This window comes from Mesitornis unicolor, unplaced genomic scaffold (genome assembly GCF_000695765.1).
Source record: "Mesitornis unicolor isolate BGI_N332 unplaced genomic scaffold, ASM69576v1 scaffold5068, whole genome shotgun sequence".
In the NCBI taxonomy this organism is placed as follows: domain Eukaryota; kingdom Metazoa; phylum Chordata; class Aves; order Mesitornithiformes; family Mesitornithidae; genus Mesitornis; species Mesitornis unicolor.
The window spans coordinates 189,604-206,211 of NW_010199667.1; the positions used below are offsets into that span (position 1 = coordinate 189,604).

At 39.1% G+C, this 16,608-nt stretch overlaps 1 protein-coding gene across 1 annotated transcript in view; it reads right to left on the reverse strand.

The window, feature by feature from the left end:
* LOC104544595 (protocadherin-23-like) overlaps positions 1-16,608 on the reverse strand; it is a gene marked incomplete at its 5' end in the record, with an annotated part of 59,039 nt that overhangs the window by 37,819 nt on the left and 4,612 nt on the right. Inside the window, 4 exon segments of the mRNA XM_010189510.1 lie at positions 104-291; positions 1,686-2,705; positions 3,493-3,729; positions 15,289-15,520. Coding sequence (XP_010187812.1) covers positions 104-291; positions 1,686-2,705; positions 3,493-3,729; positions 15,289-15,520 — 1,677 coding nt within the window.

The following is a 16,608-nucleotide window of genomic DNA, read 5'->3' on the forward strand; positions in this document are numbered from 1 at the left end:
ATTTCGGTGCTGTACTGTCACCGTTTCAGAGGACCGGGGGTTTGTGCTCCTGCCACAGGGTGGTGCTCGGAGCAAGGCAGCTCACCCCACCGGCAGCACCCACCTTGAGGCGCAGCTCCTGCCCGGCTGCCACCTGAGGGAAGAGGGGCTTGTTGTCATTGAGGTCCCTCACCGCGATGTACACGGCTGCGGTGGCGTTAAGGCGCGGGGACCCGTGGTCAGTCACTAGCACGGTCAGCTGGTGGTGAGCTTGTTTTTCACGGTCCAGTGCAACCCAGTTTATAATTTCACCTGACGGACATAGGAAATGAAGAAGAAAGGGAGTGAGATATTAATATATGCTAGCACTCATCTTACTACATGCAATTATACATTACATTTAATGTGAAATAATGATACATGTCTTCTGATATTCCTTGCCACTGACATTAAAACCTCAGTTTTGCAAGCTCCATTCTGTCAATCACATTTTGCACTTGTACTTCATCATCATATTACTTCCTTTACTGCACTGTGGATGTCCCAGAGCAAAGGTATAAAACAACACAAACCAACGCGCTGACCACCTTGGCCTTTTCTTCACCACATTTCAAGACAGATAATATACGAGCACAGGGTTTTAACCGCTGAGAAATGGCTTTTATTATGCCCCTGGGATAGGAAATTCTCAACACAACATCTGTGCATTAATCAGAAAGCTTTATGTCTCCTATACCTTCTGGTAAACCCAGTGAGTAAATCTGACTCAATCTTCTCTCCATCTGCTCAACCATACTCAATATAGCTGTAGATTCGCAGTTGACCACAGTCCTTCACACAGATAACCACATATTATTTTAAGATCTTCTTGATTAACTCCTAGTACTCTGCCTTTAAACTTCCATAAATGTACTCGACAGGAACCTGCTTTGAAATGACAATTTTATTTTGAGATTCACGCAGAGAAATTCTGGGAGAGCCTATTTACTCCCTATAAGCACAGGGTATGTGGGAACAGGAATTTTAAACAGCAGATCTTTGGTTGCCACGTATCATTATGCTAAACCAGATTATTTACAGTGTCTGTATTCCTTAAAGGATTCCCTTATTCTGGGCTCTCCAGACTGTGTTCTGTGGTGTTACACTGTGTGGATGTAGTATCTGTTACTCAAGGCATTTGGGATTTGCTGCAGAGTATGCCCTGTGCTGTGAAAACTTTCTCCCAGCGAATTTGATTTCTGTGGTGCCATGTACAACATGAACTCAGTTTTGATGTAACTCACAGAAGTTTTCAAAAATATTTTAAATAACTGTCAAATGTCATAGTTACCTTTACAGTTATTTATGGCCTATTATCTGTACTTTTCAACTATACTTGATCACAGGCAATTAAGTTCCTCATATGATCCACTGAAACTGTAACTTAAAACTCCTTCTTTTGTTACAGTCAAACACTGAAACTTATGACCAAGTCACCAGAATGAAGTAATGAAAAAAACCAAATTGTAAGGGTTAGTTCATTCTTCAGGGTCATGTATTAGATTTATTTCATTCTCCAAATTGTGAAGCTCTGAGTTAGAATATTCACGTATCAACCCAAGAGATTCACAGCAGCTCCTGAAAGCTTTACACTTTACTTCCATTCCCTTAGGGAAAGCTGCTTTCCAAAAGAACTATTAGGCAGATTACAAATCATAAAACGCTACCTGTGTTGGAATTCATCTTGAAATACTTTCCATCAGACAAGAGGAAATAGGAAAGTTGTCCATTTCTTCCTGAGTCTTTGTCAACAGCTGTAATGGTGCCAACCACACCCCTGGGCACTGGATTTTCCTCCATTTCAAAGAAGTAGCTCTCATGAATAAACATGGGAGAATTATCGTTTTCATCCAGGACATTAACTATTACTGATGTACTTGCATTTTGCCTGAAGTCTTCATCCTCAGAGGTGCTGACCAGAGCTCTAAAACTTAGTATCTGTGCACATTCGTAGTTCAAACGTTTCCGAAGATAAATCCAGCCAGTATCAGAGCTGATTCCAAATGCAACAGAATCTGTGCTAGGCTCTAAGGAATACGTCAGCTTGGAGATAACACTGTGTGGATCAAGTGAGTGGGCTTGAACTTGAAGGATTCGGGAACCAGGAGAGGTAGCTTCACTGATTTCTACTTGATACACCAAGTTTTGAAAAACCAAAGTGGGGCCCATCTTCTGCTCTTCAATAATCACTGTCAACATCAGCAAAGAAGTCAGAGGAGGACTTCCGCAGTCCTCAGCTGCTATCTGCAGAGTATATTCCTGCTCCTTTTCCACGAACACCGTCCTGGTGAGGTTCACCACTCCAAGGCTTGGATCAATGCTAAATGCATTTGACTGCTTACTTGTAATACTGTATTTGATGGCCCCATTTAAGCCACTGTCTTTGTCTTCTGCATGAGCAATGTAGACAGCAGTGCCAGGAGGCTGGGTATGTGAAATAGTTACCTTATCAGATTTGGCAAGAAATACCGGAGGATTGTCGTTAACATCTATCACTGATATGTTGACCTGGGTGCTGCTGTAGACAGGGGAGTTACCCAGCTGTGACTGAATGGTGAGCACCACAACAGACTGAATTTCATGGTCAAGTTCTTTTTTGGTGCGGATGATACCAAACTGGGGGTCAATGGAGAATCTTCCATGTGGATCACCGGAGGAAATTCGGTAAGAAACCACTTCTGAAGAATCTAGAAATGGAAGTAACAACAACAAAAGTAAAAAAACCATGAAGGCTTCTAAGAACATCTGTGAAGAATGCATGTTGTTAAATTAATCAGAATAAATGTAAGCAACACAGATGTTTGACTTTCTTGGGCTTTTTATGCTTCCAGGACCCATTTCCCTCTAAAAACTATGAAGAAACAAAATGGATTACCTAAATTTTCAAAAGATCCCATAAACTTTAATTTGGACTTCACCACTTAACTTCGGAAAATGTGGCAGGAGGTTGCAGCAGTAGCATTTCATACAGATTCTCTGAAACTTCTGAAAACCCTCTGCTCATGAGTATTGCTCTAAGATTTGTCTTTCATGGCTAATGCTTTAACACAAGCCACACTGTCACACAGACCTTTCCTTACACTTTCCCAACGTGCTTCCTCATCTCTTTATTCAGAGTTATAGAAATCTGACTGGAAGCTACAGCACCCACTTGCGTGCAAAACTCATATTAGGAAAATACTTCAGGTATTTTTAAGTCTATTGCAAAGCAAATTACTAAACCACTGTTAGAAAATGAAGGCAGTTGCCGTTCCCCATGGACCACCACGGAGAGTACCACAAATCTCCACCTGCTCTAATGAGCTTCCTGATACACTATCTGCTGTAAATACCAACAGGAAATACTATTTGATCCTCAACAGACTGAATGAATAATATGAAAGTTAAAAAAAAATAAGAAAATATCTGCAGATATTTCTGGTTAATGGTCACAACAAAATTGCAACATAATCTCTGATTGAGCATGCAACTTACTTGGAGGCTCTCTGGCCTTTACGGTGCCAATGGGGCTGTCTTCAGGTGCATCTTCAGGAACAGAAAAAGTATACCGGGATCTCTCAAATATGGCAGGGGCCGAAGAAGTCTGAAGGATGTTGACTGTGACGGCTGCATTGGTGGCAGAAGGAAGGCCACCCCCATCTCGTGCAGAAACAGTCAGGAAGAGCACGGACTGTCCCAGGTGGCCAAGAGCTGAGATCAGGTAAATAATTCCTGAAAGTAGACATAAAAGTCTCCAAATAAAACATCCACACAAACAGGGATGAAGCCCCAAAATACAAATCTTGGGAGCAATGGGCTCTGTAGAAAGTATCTGGGAAGTAATCACCTGATGTCTGATCACAGGTTTCTGTTAGAAAACAGTAAATTATAAGGTCTATTGAATTTGCAAGCTTCTAACAATTACATTTTATATAAACCATATGAAATAAGTAATTTTGAAAAGAAAATGCAGTGCTCTGTCCAGAAATACAGCACTTTGGATGTGTCTTCCTCAAGATAAATACTCTGATGAATGAGACCAGCTGCCTCCAAATACATGCTCTTTTGACTGTTAAAATAAGTCTTTAGTAATATCAGATAATTATGACAAATTTTCACATACAATGTGTATTACTATGGACATCCACATCTAACTGTTATTACCTAAGATGGTAGTATGGATAGAAAGAATGAACATGGCAGGAATCCTGTCCCATCATCTTCTGCAGTAAAAGCCTGTATGAACTTCAGAGAGCTTTGAGTGAAGACTTCAGGCTTAGTAATGAGAATTACATCCAAACCATAGCTCTCTATGGGATGTTCATAATGGTCCACAAAAATTATCTCAAACTGATACTTGTTAATTGTTCTGTGAGAGACAGTCATTCATTATCGTTTGCAAGCAAATGAAGGGCTTCTAAATGAAGATACAAACCCACAAATAAATCATTAGCCCTCAGAGCACTCCAAAATGTCTAGTCTACAGGAACTTAACATAAATATTTCAAAATTTAGGAGACCACACTAAATCATAGAGCAGTACAGCAGATGACAGTATATTTGCTAGTTCATAAATAGTATAATTAAATTATAACCTGAGGCACACAGTTGAAGACCAGGTGCTTTCAGCCAGGTAAAAGGTGGAATAAGGAAATGTCATTATGTCCTAGACAGCACTAATACTGTTTTGTCTTATCCTTCCCAGCATCTTCTCTACCATTGAACAGGAAGGAAAACCCTTTCCCTTATTCTGAGGCGACAAAAATCTCTCAATATTCTAAGATCCTATGGTGCTCACAGATTTTGCAACACACGCAGAACGAATTGTAAAGCAAGTTTTTCAACATGAAAATTGAGAGGTGACAAAATGCAAGAAAACTCTTCTTAGCAACGACTGACTTTAACTAAATACACACTAAATGCTGAAATTGCAGTGAGCTAAGTAGTAAGGTCACAGCAAACTCAGGTGATTCAACTAATAGGGACAACCTCCTATGTACCAACAAATACTTTTAAGAAAGCACCTATGCTTTTTATAGGAGCTGGTGAAGACACAAAGCTTCTAGCAGCTTGGTAAAATCAAAATTTTAAACTTTCAGCTACCTTTGTAATTTCCTGGCTCTCAAGAAAGGTTTAGTAGGGACAATGCTTGGCATTCAGGTCAGATATTTAGTGGTCCTACTTGTCAGGGTGAAAATTAGATTTAACTCAAAGCGGTTTAGGACAATCATTGCATGATTCAACTGCAATACATAATCTCAAAATTTAGTGTAAAGCCACAACAGTAATTTGCTACAATGCAATTTTAAACAGAATAATGGAAAATACATAAAATCCTTATAAATATTCAAATGTGCATGCGGTATACTTTCCAATTATACTGCCAGGACATTGTAATAACAAACTGTGTCTTGACGTGCTTAAAATTCATTCAGAGAGTCTTCAGGATGAAGGAAGAATGCTTTCCACTAACAACAAAGGACACTTATTCCAGTGTGACAACCACAGTAAAAACTCAAAAGATACAGATGGATTCAGAATTCATTGCTGATCCAGCTCCTATGCCAATAACTAACGTGCTTCCAAGAATCAACCTTATTTTTGGCCATTTTTTTTTGTCTTCTGATGATTGGGTTTTACGAGTAGTGAGACAGCTCAACTAAGTAATCTTCCAAGGACATAAACTTTTGGCATTTCTTGAGGTAATCTGAGCAATTGTAGCTCAAAGGAAAAAGGGTTTGAACCCTTTTTTCCCCAGAGGTTAAATGTATAAACATGGATTTTAAATACTGTTGCTGTCAAATTAAATGAAACCATCAAATCGACCCTATTTTACTAACTTGACCGATCGGGTATTTTTCTGTCAAAAAGGCCAAAAAGATCTTATTCCCATTTTGGATTCTTCAAGTTATATGTGAAGAGTGGGAAAACTTCTAGGGAAAAGCATCATTCTTACTCTCAAAGCAATAACTAATGACTTCAGAACATCCCTTAGCAAAGGGTGGAGCAAACAGTGCTCCACTCCAGGAGCTCTGAAGACCTGGTGGAACAGAAATATTTCAGAACCAAAACTCCTCTGCTGACCTAAACAGATTACAGCACAGCCCATGCCAGTTCAGTCACAGGAAGCAGACAGAAGAGAAAATGGATAAAAGATTTTATTTTCTCTCTTCATTCTTTTGCTGTGTCCTGGAGAGGGATGGGAATAGGCAAGTACATCTTGCCAACTCAGTCCTCTCTTGCAAGACCAGGGACGCCCTAAGTGGCAGTTTCCAAGTAAAAATTGTATGTCTTCCATATGGTTCCTTCCAGCCTCAAAACTGTAATATGCAGGAAATTGTATAGCCCAGTTTGACAACTAATTATATACATTCTGTTTCTGTCAGCATTTGTAGGACTGGGCATTAGCTTTGCATCCGGCGATATATAATCTATACAGACATTTCAGACAGCCCTACCGTATGTTGGGGGACATGCCACATTAGGCTCTGTTATGGCACCATATGATGGGAAAGAAGGTGTAAAAAGTAAGCAGCATCTGGGACCCTACTTTCTGCACAGTTAGGTAAAAAACACTGGATTGTGACTAAAATGGACAGTTCCCTATATCTCAAAGGCAGAAACGTGGGGCTAACTGCAAGAAGCACATGGCAGGAACTCGCTGTGTCAGTCACACTTTTGGTGTGCGAATCTCAACAGAAGTATCCCCTCACTAAATAACTGAAGACGAGTCACAGCTTTCCTTTCTTTCCTGTTCTGTAATTAAGAAAAGACAACATCTTATTATTGTTATTACTATAGTCATTTGCAGTCTGGATTTTGTGCCTTCAGAGAACTTAAAGGAAAATTAGGTTGCTGTGGTACAGAATATATTCTTCCATTGTGAAAGACAGTTTCCAGAAAGACTAACGACGGAAAGGGATTAACGAGACAGCTCCTCTGCAAGGAATGTTTTACTGAGGCCAAATATCCCAGCAGGGGACCACACAGACACAAGCTTGGTTCTACTTTAAGAGGTCACTGTGTGAAAAATGCCACCTTCTTCCTTACAGCTTGGCTCCTAATATATATGGACATTCTTATCTACCGCCTTTAATAACATTTAATTTCCATTTTTAAAATTTATTGTTCACATTACTGCAGTGCCTTGAAGATTTTACCTCTGCTTCACAGGTGAACAATCGTGTAATTAAATACCAGATGAAGCATTAACATCCAGCCTCACTTACGGCTTGGCAATCTCATTTTCTTGACTAGATCTGCATGGGTGTAACCAATTCCAACATTTCTAAATTAAAAACATAACCCAGTGACTGCCTATTACGATTTGCATACACGTTTTAGACAGAATCTGCATTGCTGGTTGTCTGCCACCACAGGCTCTAGTTCAGGAACAGCTCTGCACCAGCGCAGGTTAGCTCAGCACAACCACATTGGGAGTTACAAGTATTTTGCTGCAGAACAACCTGTGCTTAATGGCTAGCATAAATTGTTACAACCATTTTGGGTATTCAGTGTACAGCGAGAGCTCACACTAATGAAAGGCTTGACATGACTGTCAATCATGGCTGACAACTCTATGACCAGTTGCATACTTCCTCACTCACTGTACACGCTAGAGCACTAACTTCCAAGTCCACTTTGTGTCTATCAGCAACAAAACACAAATGAAGCCAATGTTCACCGAGAATGTGCAAACACATTGGTGAAAGATGAGACTCTGTGGCACCCACCATCCTCTGGCAAAGCAAAATTTTTTGTGAGATGCTGTTGTTTTTATTTTTTGTGGAGATGCACCCTACTCCACAGGCAGGTTAGCTGCTAAGTGCTGTTTCTCAAGAGTTAAAGGCAGGAGATAGGGGCCTGCATATAATGATTCTCTTAAAATATATTTCTGGTCATCTTCATGACCCTATGTTCAGACCTAACATTACAACAGCACACATCACCAAAGCAGGTTCACTCACCAAAAGCACTTTTTGTACGGCAGAAATACCACTGGTTATCCCAATAGGATTTCCACACATACTCTAGCTGATCTCTTTGAAAACCCATCTGTTTTTCCATAGGGTCCTCATGTAAGCAAAGCAAAAAATAGCCCTATGTTTATAGCCACTCATAGGTAAACAAAACATTTTCCACTAGTCAAGCCCTGCAGAGGTGAAGATAAAAATCAGGATGCACTGAGTTCAATAACAAAGTCTGGATTCCATAGAAATGCATACTCATTTAAATAACTTCCAGTATTTCCCCATTGTTCATGAAATAAAAAAGCAACTTTAGAACACGATGAGAAGAATAAAATCAACAACTGTCAATAATGTTCGCTAAGACCACAAAACTGAACTCCCTAACAACTGCAAAGGATGGCAGTATTTCTTCAGCAAATATCATGGCACGGCGTGACACGCAGCTCAGACGGTAAGCAGATGGCAAAAAGGTACCTGCAGTTCATCACCCAAATTCACCTTCAAAGCTGGCCACTGGACCTGCTGCTTAATACTGTGGAGGGCAGTGCTGACCCACTGACCTGCTCAGAGCGTGTCTCGCCCAACCTCGCACGTCAGCTTCTCGGTGCGGAGAAGCACGAACAGCTTTGCTTTTTATGTCTCAGAAAAAAATTCAGGATGAGCATAGACAGGGTGATCCTCCAAGAGATGGATGCAGGTAGGAAGCGTAGACTTTGCATGAGCATTAAAACCAGAATTGTTCTATGAAGAACAATATTGTTTCTGCTTGACATTTCTATTTAAGTTTATCTGACATACTGCCTATTGTCTACTCCTAGCATTGCATTTAAGTACTGGTTTTAGCAATTTAGCTGTATTTAAAATGCACCTTTTTTAGTGAAGCTGCATGCTTGATGGTAACCATAACAACACTGCCAAATGCACTATTCCAAGAGCTGGTTTAATAACTGTCAAGGGAAAGGAAAGAATTAGTGAGGAATTACATTGTTATTTACAGTCTATCTGCTGTAATACAGCTCACAGAAAAAGGCTTAATAAAAGCTTAATCATGATGGCACAAACACTGTTTGAGTTTCAGTGAATAAGAGGACTATTTCAAGTTTTAAACTCTTCACTATTTTAATGTTATTGTAGTAAATAACTGATTCAACTTGTATCAACCTCCTATCTATATCTGTACCATATAGAAGCTTCATACCCTGCACTGGGGATGCTCCCAACAGTGGATCCCTTCTACCAGATTCTTGTGCTAAACTCACAATTTTCCTCTTAGAAAAGGAAATATAAATAAAATAGCTTAGTGTCTACAACCAATACTATATACACATACTGTATTTAATCACAATATTTTGCTTAGCATGTGCAAGTCTGTTCCAGAGTACTTCATCCAAATCCAACCAGGTTGGTAATCTGCAATATAAGGAACCAGTACCTATATCTACAAGCTAATGTACACCATTTTAACACTGCAACTCTCTCAGAAGCACAACACTACTATCTGAAATACTACGGTTACAAATTTAAATGAGCTAAGTAGTATTTATCAATACACAAGATATGAATTTCTAATTAAAGCAGCTCCATTATTCACAAGCAGAATATCCACCTGAGCATCAGCCTCTAATTTCAGGCAGCAGAGACAAGAAGTCTGGTATTAGAATGATTTTGTACCATCTAAGCTCAAGTTTTCTGTTACGCAAGTGCTTTTCAGAGAAAGTCTTGCAATGGACTACTTGGGATGCAAAGGTTTTTTGTCATTGCACATTATCTGTGCAACACCGTGGGAGTTCGTGCTTTGTCTCATCTGGTGGGATCTTCTGTTTGTGAGATCTGACATTGATTTAACTCCAAGAAAGGGGCTGGGCCACAGTATTTTCATAAATATTTTGCATTGTATCACGTACTGTGAATCTCAAGTCACCCCACTACTGCATGATTGAGTTTTTGGCACATAGCTTGTAGGAGTTTTTCTCTTTCTAGATGGTCAATTCTATTGGATTTTATTAATAAAAGAAAAAAACGACATACATCAAGAGCTGGCACTATTTTTGTTCTACACAGCTTACTTTCGGGGCCAAAATCTGCACTCTTACACTTACTACAGCAAATTTCATGTGCTTCAAAGAATTACATGTGTTTCCTGTGTTCTTTATGTCAGATTTCTTATTAGACAAGGTCTCAGTGAAGGTAAATTTCCACAAATTATTTAGTGAAAACTTAGTGAGCTGAACCAATGTCTCAAACATATTCCTCTGATTTGCAGCGTTCTGAATATGCTATCAATTTCATAGGAAAGATCAGAAAAACAGTAATTGAAGAAACTGCAGTTTAAAATAAAAAGCGGCCTCAAAATGTTCCAAAATAAAACACTCCTAATTTTGAATGTTATTTATGTGAACCTCTTCATATGCTTAGCAAATGTACTACATGCTGTATGAAAATGCCAAAAGTAGTTTAAAAATAAACTATTTTTTCCTACAATACTACATGAAAACACCATTAATCATAAAATTGCCTTGTTTTCTTTAAAAGGATGCATCTCCATTTTACTTTGATGCATATTACAATCTGCTATATATTAAACATTGCATAATACATGGAGTTAAGCAAAGTTTGGATTTTTTCCCCCCCCAAAATAAAATTTGTTATTTAAACTTTTGTTTTCAACCTGTAGTTGTAATTAAAAAAAAATTAAAACTTTTTCGTGCACTAAAAATCTCCCAAGATGTGACTGTTAAAAAACAACATTTCCGTTTTCTTCAATAAAACAAAACTTGTCAACATCTTTAACTGGAATGAATCTATTCTGGTGCTCTGAACCAAATCAGAAAGTTTATTTTAAGTCAGTTTGACATTAAATTGCATTAACATATGGTGCCACAGTACAGCAATGGCAGTAGCACAGCACTAAATCGCACACAGGACCTGTGACCCCATGGAAAGAGGAGCTCCCGCTGGAGCAGTCTGCTCCTGAAGGACTGCACCCATGGGCAGGATACATGGAAAGGACCCACGCTGGAGCAGTTTGTGAAGAACTGCAGCCCTTGGGTAGGACTCATGTTGGAGAAGTCCATGGAGGACTCTCTCTCATGGGAGGGACCTCATGGTGGAGTAGGAGAATAGCATGAGGAGGAAGGAGCAGCAGAGATAACATGTGATGGACTGCAGCCCCCATTCCCCATCTCCCTGTGCTCCTTGCAGGGAGGAAGTAGAGAAATCAGGAGTGAAGTTAAGACCAGGAAGAAGGGAGAGGTGTGGGGAAGGTGTTTTAAGTTTTGGTTTTATTTTTCAATACCCTACTCTGATTTGATTGGTAATAAATTAAATTAATTTCCCCAAGTCGAGTCTGTTTTCCTCACGACAGTAATCGGCGAGTGATCCCTCCCTGTCCTTATCTCAACCCATGAGCCTTTTGTTGTATTTTCTCTCCTGTCCAGCTGAGGAGGAGTGACAGAGCGGCTTTGGTGGGCACCTGGCATGCAGCCAGTGTCAATCCACCACACTCACAGAAACATTCTCAGTAAAACAAAGGAGGAAAGTCATAGCCTCTGGTTTAGGCATCTAATTTTGGTAGGATTCACAGAAACACAAGCCTAAATATCTTACATAGTCAAAAGAAACAGAGTAGCCAAGTTAAATGCTTATACTGCTGTAACATACATTGTGTGAATGCTACTTTCTCTATATCCTTTTCATACTAGGTTGCAACCACTAATACTTTGAAATAAACATAAATCAATGTCTGCTACCATTTAGCCTTCACTGTGTTCTCTCTATACACAGTGACCAGCCAGGGGAGTTGTTGTAAGAATGTGAACAGACCATTTACCTGAAGACTGACAGGATGACTTCACACTGACCCAACCTAATTTTCAAAGATAATTATTGATTTGGTTGATTTGAAACAGCTTCCTTGAACCAAGGCTACAGTAAGTGATAACCATCTTAGGTTATCACTACAGTAAATGGAAAAATGAATCATATGCCCTTGAGCGAAAAAAAATATTAACGCTTGTTCCATAATGAAAGTTTAGAAATTCAATTGTTAATCCCAAAGTCTTAACATTAAGCACGGCATAGGTATTCTGCCACAGTTGTGATTGTACCCTGTGACTTACATTTTTAATTACCTGCTCAGCCATAACTATAAATACATTTTCAGATAGTTTGTTAGGTAACAATGGGAAAATAAACAAACATAGCTCAAGCCATTTATTAGCCAGAAGAGCTCTTCAACGTGCTCTGTTCTAATCAGTTCACGAGTGCTGTTCATAGATCATGCATGGATCAGATAGCTACAAAAGAAAACTTAATGAAGCCAAGATGTTGCTTACACCAACACTAGGAACAAGACAGTAAGAGTCACGAACTAGCAGAGGAACTGGTTTACAGTTCCCTATCCATACATTTTTCTAGTTATGCAGTTCTTACAGTGGTTTTTGTTGTGGACAGTCTATCATCAATCAAACAAGAAATACTTCATTTCAATTTTTTCTCAAAGGGAAATGCAGTCAATATTATTTACGAGTACAAGAGCATATCACAAACAAATGCAGTATCTAAAAGCTAAAACAGCAAACAAATACCACTAATAAAGACTTGTTTAGAATTCAAAACTTTAAATGGAATATCTGTCTACTCAATGAGAGGCTCTTTCTTCCCACTCCCATTGAATTTATCTATAAATGACATCTGTATGTCACAGTGCTTAAAACAAAAAATGGAGTCCCTTCAAGGACCTTGGATTTGGCTCGACCTCATAATATTCATGTATCAAAAGTGCCACTGATATATTCTATACAGTCAGTGGTTGACCAGCTGGTATATCCTGTATTGTGAACACACCTCACTATGCAGACGTAAAGCTTGATACATCCATACAATTGCTTTAACAAAGCAACAGCAAGGAGCAAGCCATAGCAGTGAAGAATCCAGGTTACAGTTCTTATTTTATTACTTTATCCATTTCTCTTTGAAAAATGAAAGCGGGAATGAGGGGGGGGAATAGTGCATTTTTAGTCAGTATTCTAAGTGTAGCACTCCAAAAGCACCCCTGAATACAACTACTGTGAGAGAAATTTTCAAATCCACAATCTAGATGCCATAAAATAGAAATTACATGTGTCATGGAGAACAGTGTCGTGTGTCATCTGGCATAAGATTTTAATGTATCCTAATGTAATGTGACAAAGTGTTAGCTACTAATTAATTTCAATCTCATAATACTGAAAATATCTCTGTCCACATCTACGTATAATGCTAAGGGCTATAATGAACATAATAAGTCAAAATGACGACTGCGCTGATTTTTATTCCTCATTTCTAAATGCTCTATCAGTGATAAAAATTAATCACTTAAATAAAACTTATCAGGAAGGCAAATTAATGGGAGAATCCAACACCACTTTTAGGTCCTCTAACAGTGAAAAGAGCAGATAAAAATGAATATGCCATACTGCAAACTGAAAAACATTGCAGAAAACGCCAGTAACAGACTGCCTGTCCACAATTAGAAAACCAAAGACCAGAACTGTAATATGATTTTGGTTGGCTTATGGGTCTGGGGATCCACCTCCTGAGAAATTCCTATTTCTTGTCATAGTGGTCCATTGCCCTCTCTTCACAAAATGCAGCCCACATAACTAGATAAAGTCCCTCACATAACCTTCAGAGACTCACATCTAAATTAGACCACATATCAGAGCATATGAAGACAGCTTTCGCATGACAAAAACTAGAAAATGCCACTGTCCTAACAAGAAGTACAGAGGAAGAGCTCAAAATCTCTGTGCCCTAACAGTGAGCCACTTGTTTCATCCTCCTCCAAATACTATACAGCTTTTGCAGCTATTTAACCCACAAAGATTGCAAAACCTCTGTGCTATAAATTGGCAATGTTAATGTTTATTTTGTCTGTAATGTTTATTTTTTGCCAAGAATCTAAAAATCATTCTGCTCACCAGTGACTGAGCATAAGCACCATTGTAGGCAGACGTCGAAAAATGTAAAAGGAAAAAGTGTATTCTTCAGAAAAAAACCAACCACACACACCATTAATATTAAAAAGTGAAAATTAGACACAGTCTGACCTTGTGAATCACTCAGGAGATCTGATTAAGCACAATCAGATTCCAACCAATATAATGTTGGGAACAGCATCTCTGACCTAAGTGCTCTTCTCATCATGAAATGTCAGCAAAAATGACCCCAAGCAACTTAACCTTGAATTTGGTCTCCCTTTGATAAAAGGCCATGACAGATCCGCAAGATAATAGCAATTTAAAAACTTACATGGTCTTTGCGATTAAGCATGACATTTTTCCTATACAAAGTGCCAAAACTGGGAAAAAGAGGCCAAAAGGTCACAATGCGAGGAAGAAGCCTTTCAAAAGGGAGGAATGCTGCAAAGCCAGCACTGCTGGCGTGATCCGTGGGGGCTCTCTCCAACAGCTCTGCTGGGGCAGGTTTAAAATGACCAGTTAAATGCCTGTGGAGATCCAGATCCCTAATTATTGATTGACCTATACGTTTTTGGCATCAGTTACGCCCCAGAGAATCTGATTTGACAGGCAGTTAAAAGTCCACAGTTAGATAGATTCTGAAATAGCCAAAAGAAGCAGACCCACTTCCTAAGAAGATTAGCTTGTCTGTTCATGAGAATATTCTGGGGACCGTGTAAGAGGGTGAAAATAGGCACCATTTTGAAAGAATAGAGCCTTGCAACATTTTGTATGCAAAACAGCTAATACATACACATGTACAACAGCCCTAAAAATTCATAAAACATAAAACAAACCCTTGTGCCGTGACCATCACAAAGTAAAACCACAGATCAGGACACATTTATGTGCAAGGGCTGGTTCTCACGTATAATGGTAGCTATGGTTTAGAGAGACACCGTGGACGTTTGTGGATACACTGCTCAAGTTCTTTCCAGCTGACACCTATTACTGTTTTAAGGTTAGAATGTAGACTACAGGGGCTGTAAGACCTAAACATTTCAGGAATTCAGATATTACTGTAAATAAATAATGTTCTGATTATTTCTTACATTGATGAATAGATTTAAGGCTGAAAATAGTGAACAAGCAGCATACTGCTTGTTCTGTACTATACTGGCAAGTATGTTTCCCATGGTCCTGTTTATTCCAGTGAACACAAAAGTCTTAAAGTTAAACCTAAATCCTTCATTTTCCTCTAGAGTTATTTTCCAACAGAATCTAAGGTTCAGTTGTATAATGTGACTCCAAATTAAAAAAAAAAAAGCATCATAAAGAAAAAGATAATGATATAATTACAGCCTTTCAGAATCATGTAGTACCTGTAGAAGTATCCACTGTGAAAAAAGAAGAAAATTCTCCTGGGACCAGCTCATATGTGACAACACCATATATTCCTGAATCTCTGTCTGTGGCAACAACGTTGATGATCTCCGTTCCTGGCTGTGTGTGGCTGCTGATGCTCGTCACATAGACCGTTTGTTCAAAAACAGGCTGATTATCGTTAATATCTTCTATCTCGATGCGAACAAAAGCTTGGGCACTCAGCCCACCCTGTTGGATAAATCAGAAAGGAAAAAAAAAAAGTAAATTTTAAAAAGTGTACACCATAGAATGATGCACCTATGGTTTCAACCAAACATCAGGAAACCGAACATACTGCAACACCATTGAGGAATGAAAACATCTGTTAAAAACCAACTGAAAGTATCTATAATATCCCAAGATACTGTGTTCAGACAAGCTACAAGAACAACTCCAGTGGGCTGACTGAACACACAAAGAAGTTCCACTTCCTGTGACAGTGAGGCCTGAACAGAAAGTTGCTGTCTAACCTCACTTGGTTTTACTGCAATCACTTAAACACCACTTATTTCTTCATAGATAAAAGTCAGGGCTTTCTGTCCCAGAAACCCACGGACCTCATGTCACTGTGGTGCTTCAATAAAGTGGGAATAACTTCTTCCTAGCTATGAGTCTTTCAGATTTAAATTGTGAGCACTGTAATGTCAAATATGAGGTTTTCTTAAAGCTTTTTCAAGTATTGATCAGAAACACAACCTGAGAGTAGAGCACAGCAGAGCAGCCAAAAGCTGACCTGTCAGGCTGGTTGCTGCCTAGAAGACCTATCCTCAGTTTACTACCCAGGCAGGTTGAAGCAGTTGTGTTCATGCAGTGTGTGTGTCTATACATATATACATATTTATGTGTATAAATACAGCAAAGTCAAAATTTGCCATGGCAAAACTCCAGTTTGGAGGGGTTAATATTTCCAAAGTTACGTTATAGCTGTAACAACTACAGACATTTTTAAAAGCAAGCAGCCAACGGTGAATGCTGGGGCACGGAGGTGTACAACAGAGGCACAAAGCAGCACACGTACATATATCCTGCACATGCTGTGCGCAGTACATTAAGATACAGATGGAGGAAGAATCTCATGCTGTTCCAAATCACACTGAGAGCGCTGTGCTTATACTAATTAGTCACTTACAGAAACCGCTGACACAAATGGGATGTTGTGACAAGCCATGCTGAGCAAGTCCAAACTTAATTTTGCAGTCACAGTAACTACGGTATAAAAAATAACTAGGTTGCATATTTCTGCAACCTAATTGTTCACATCAATTATTTTTAAACCT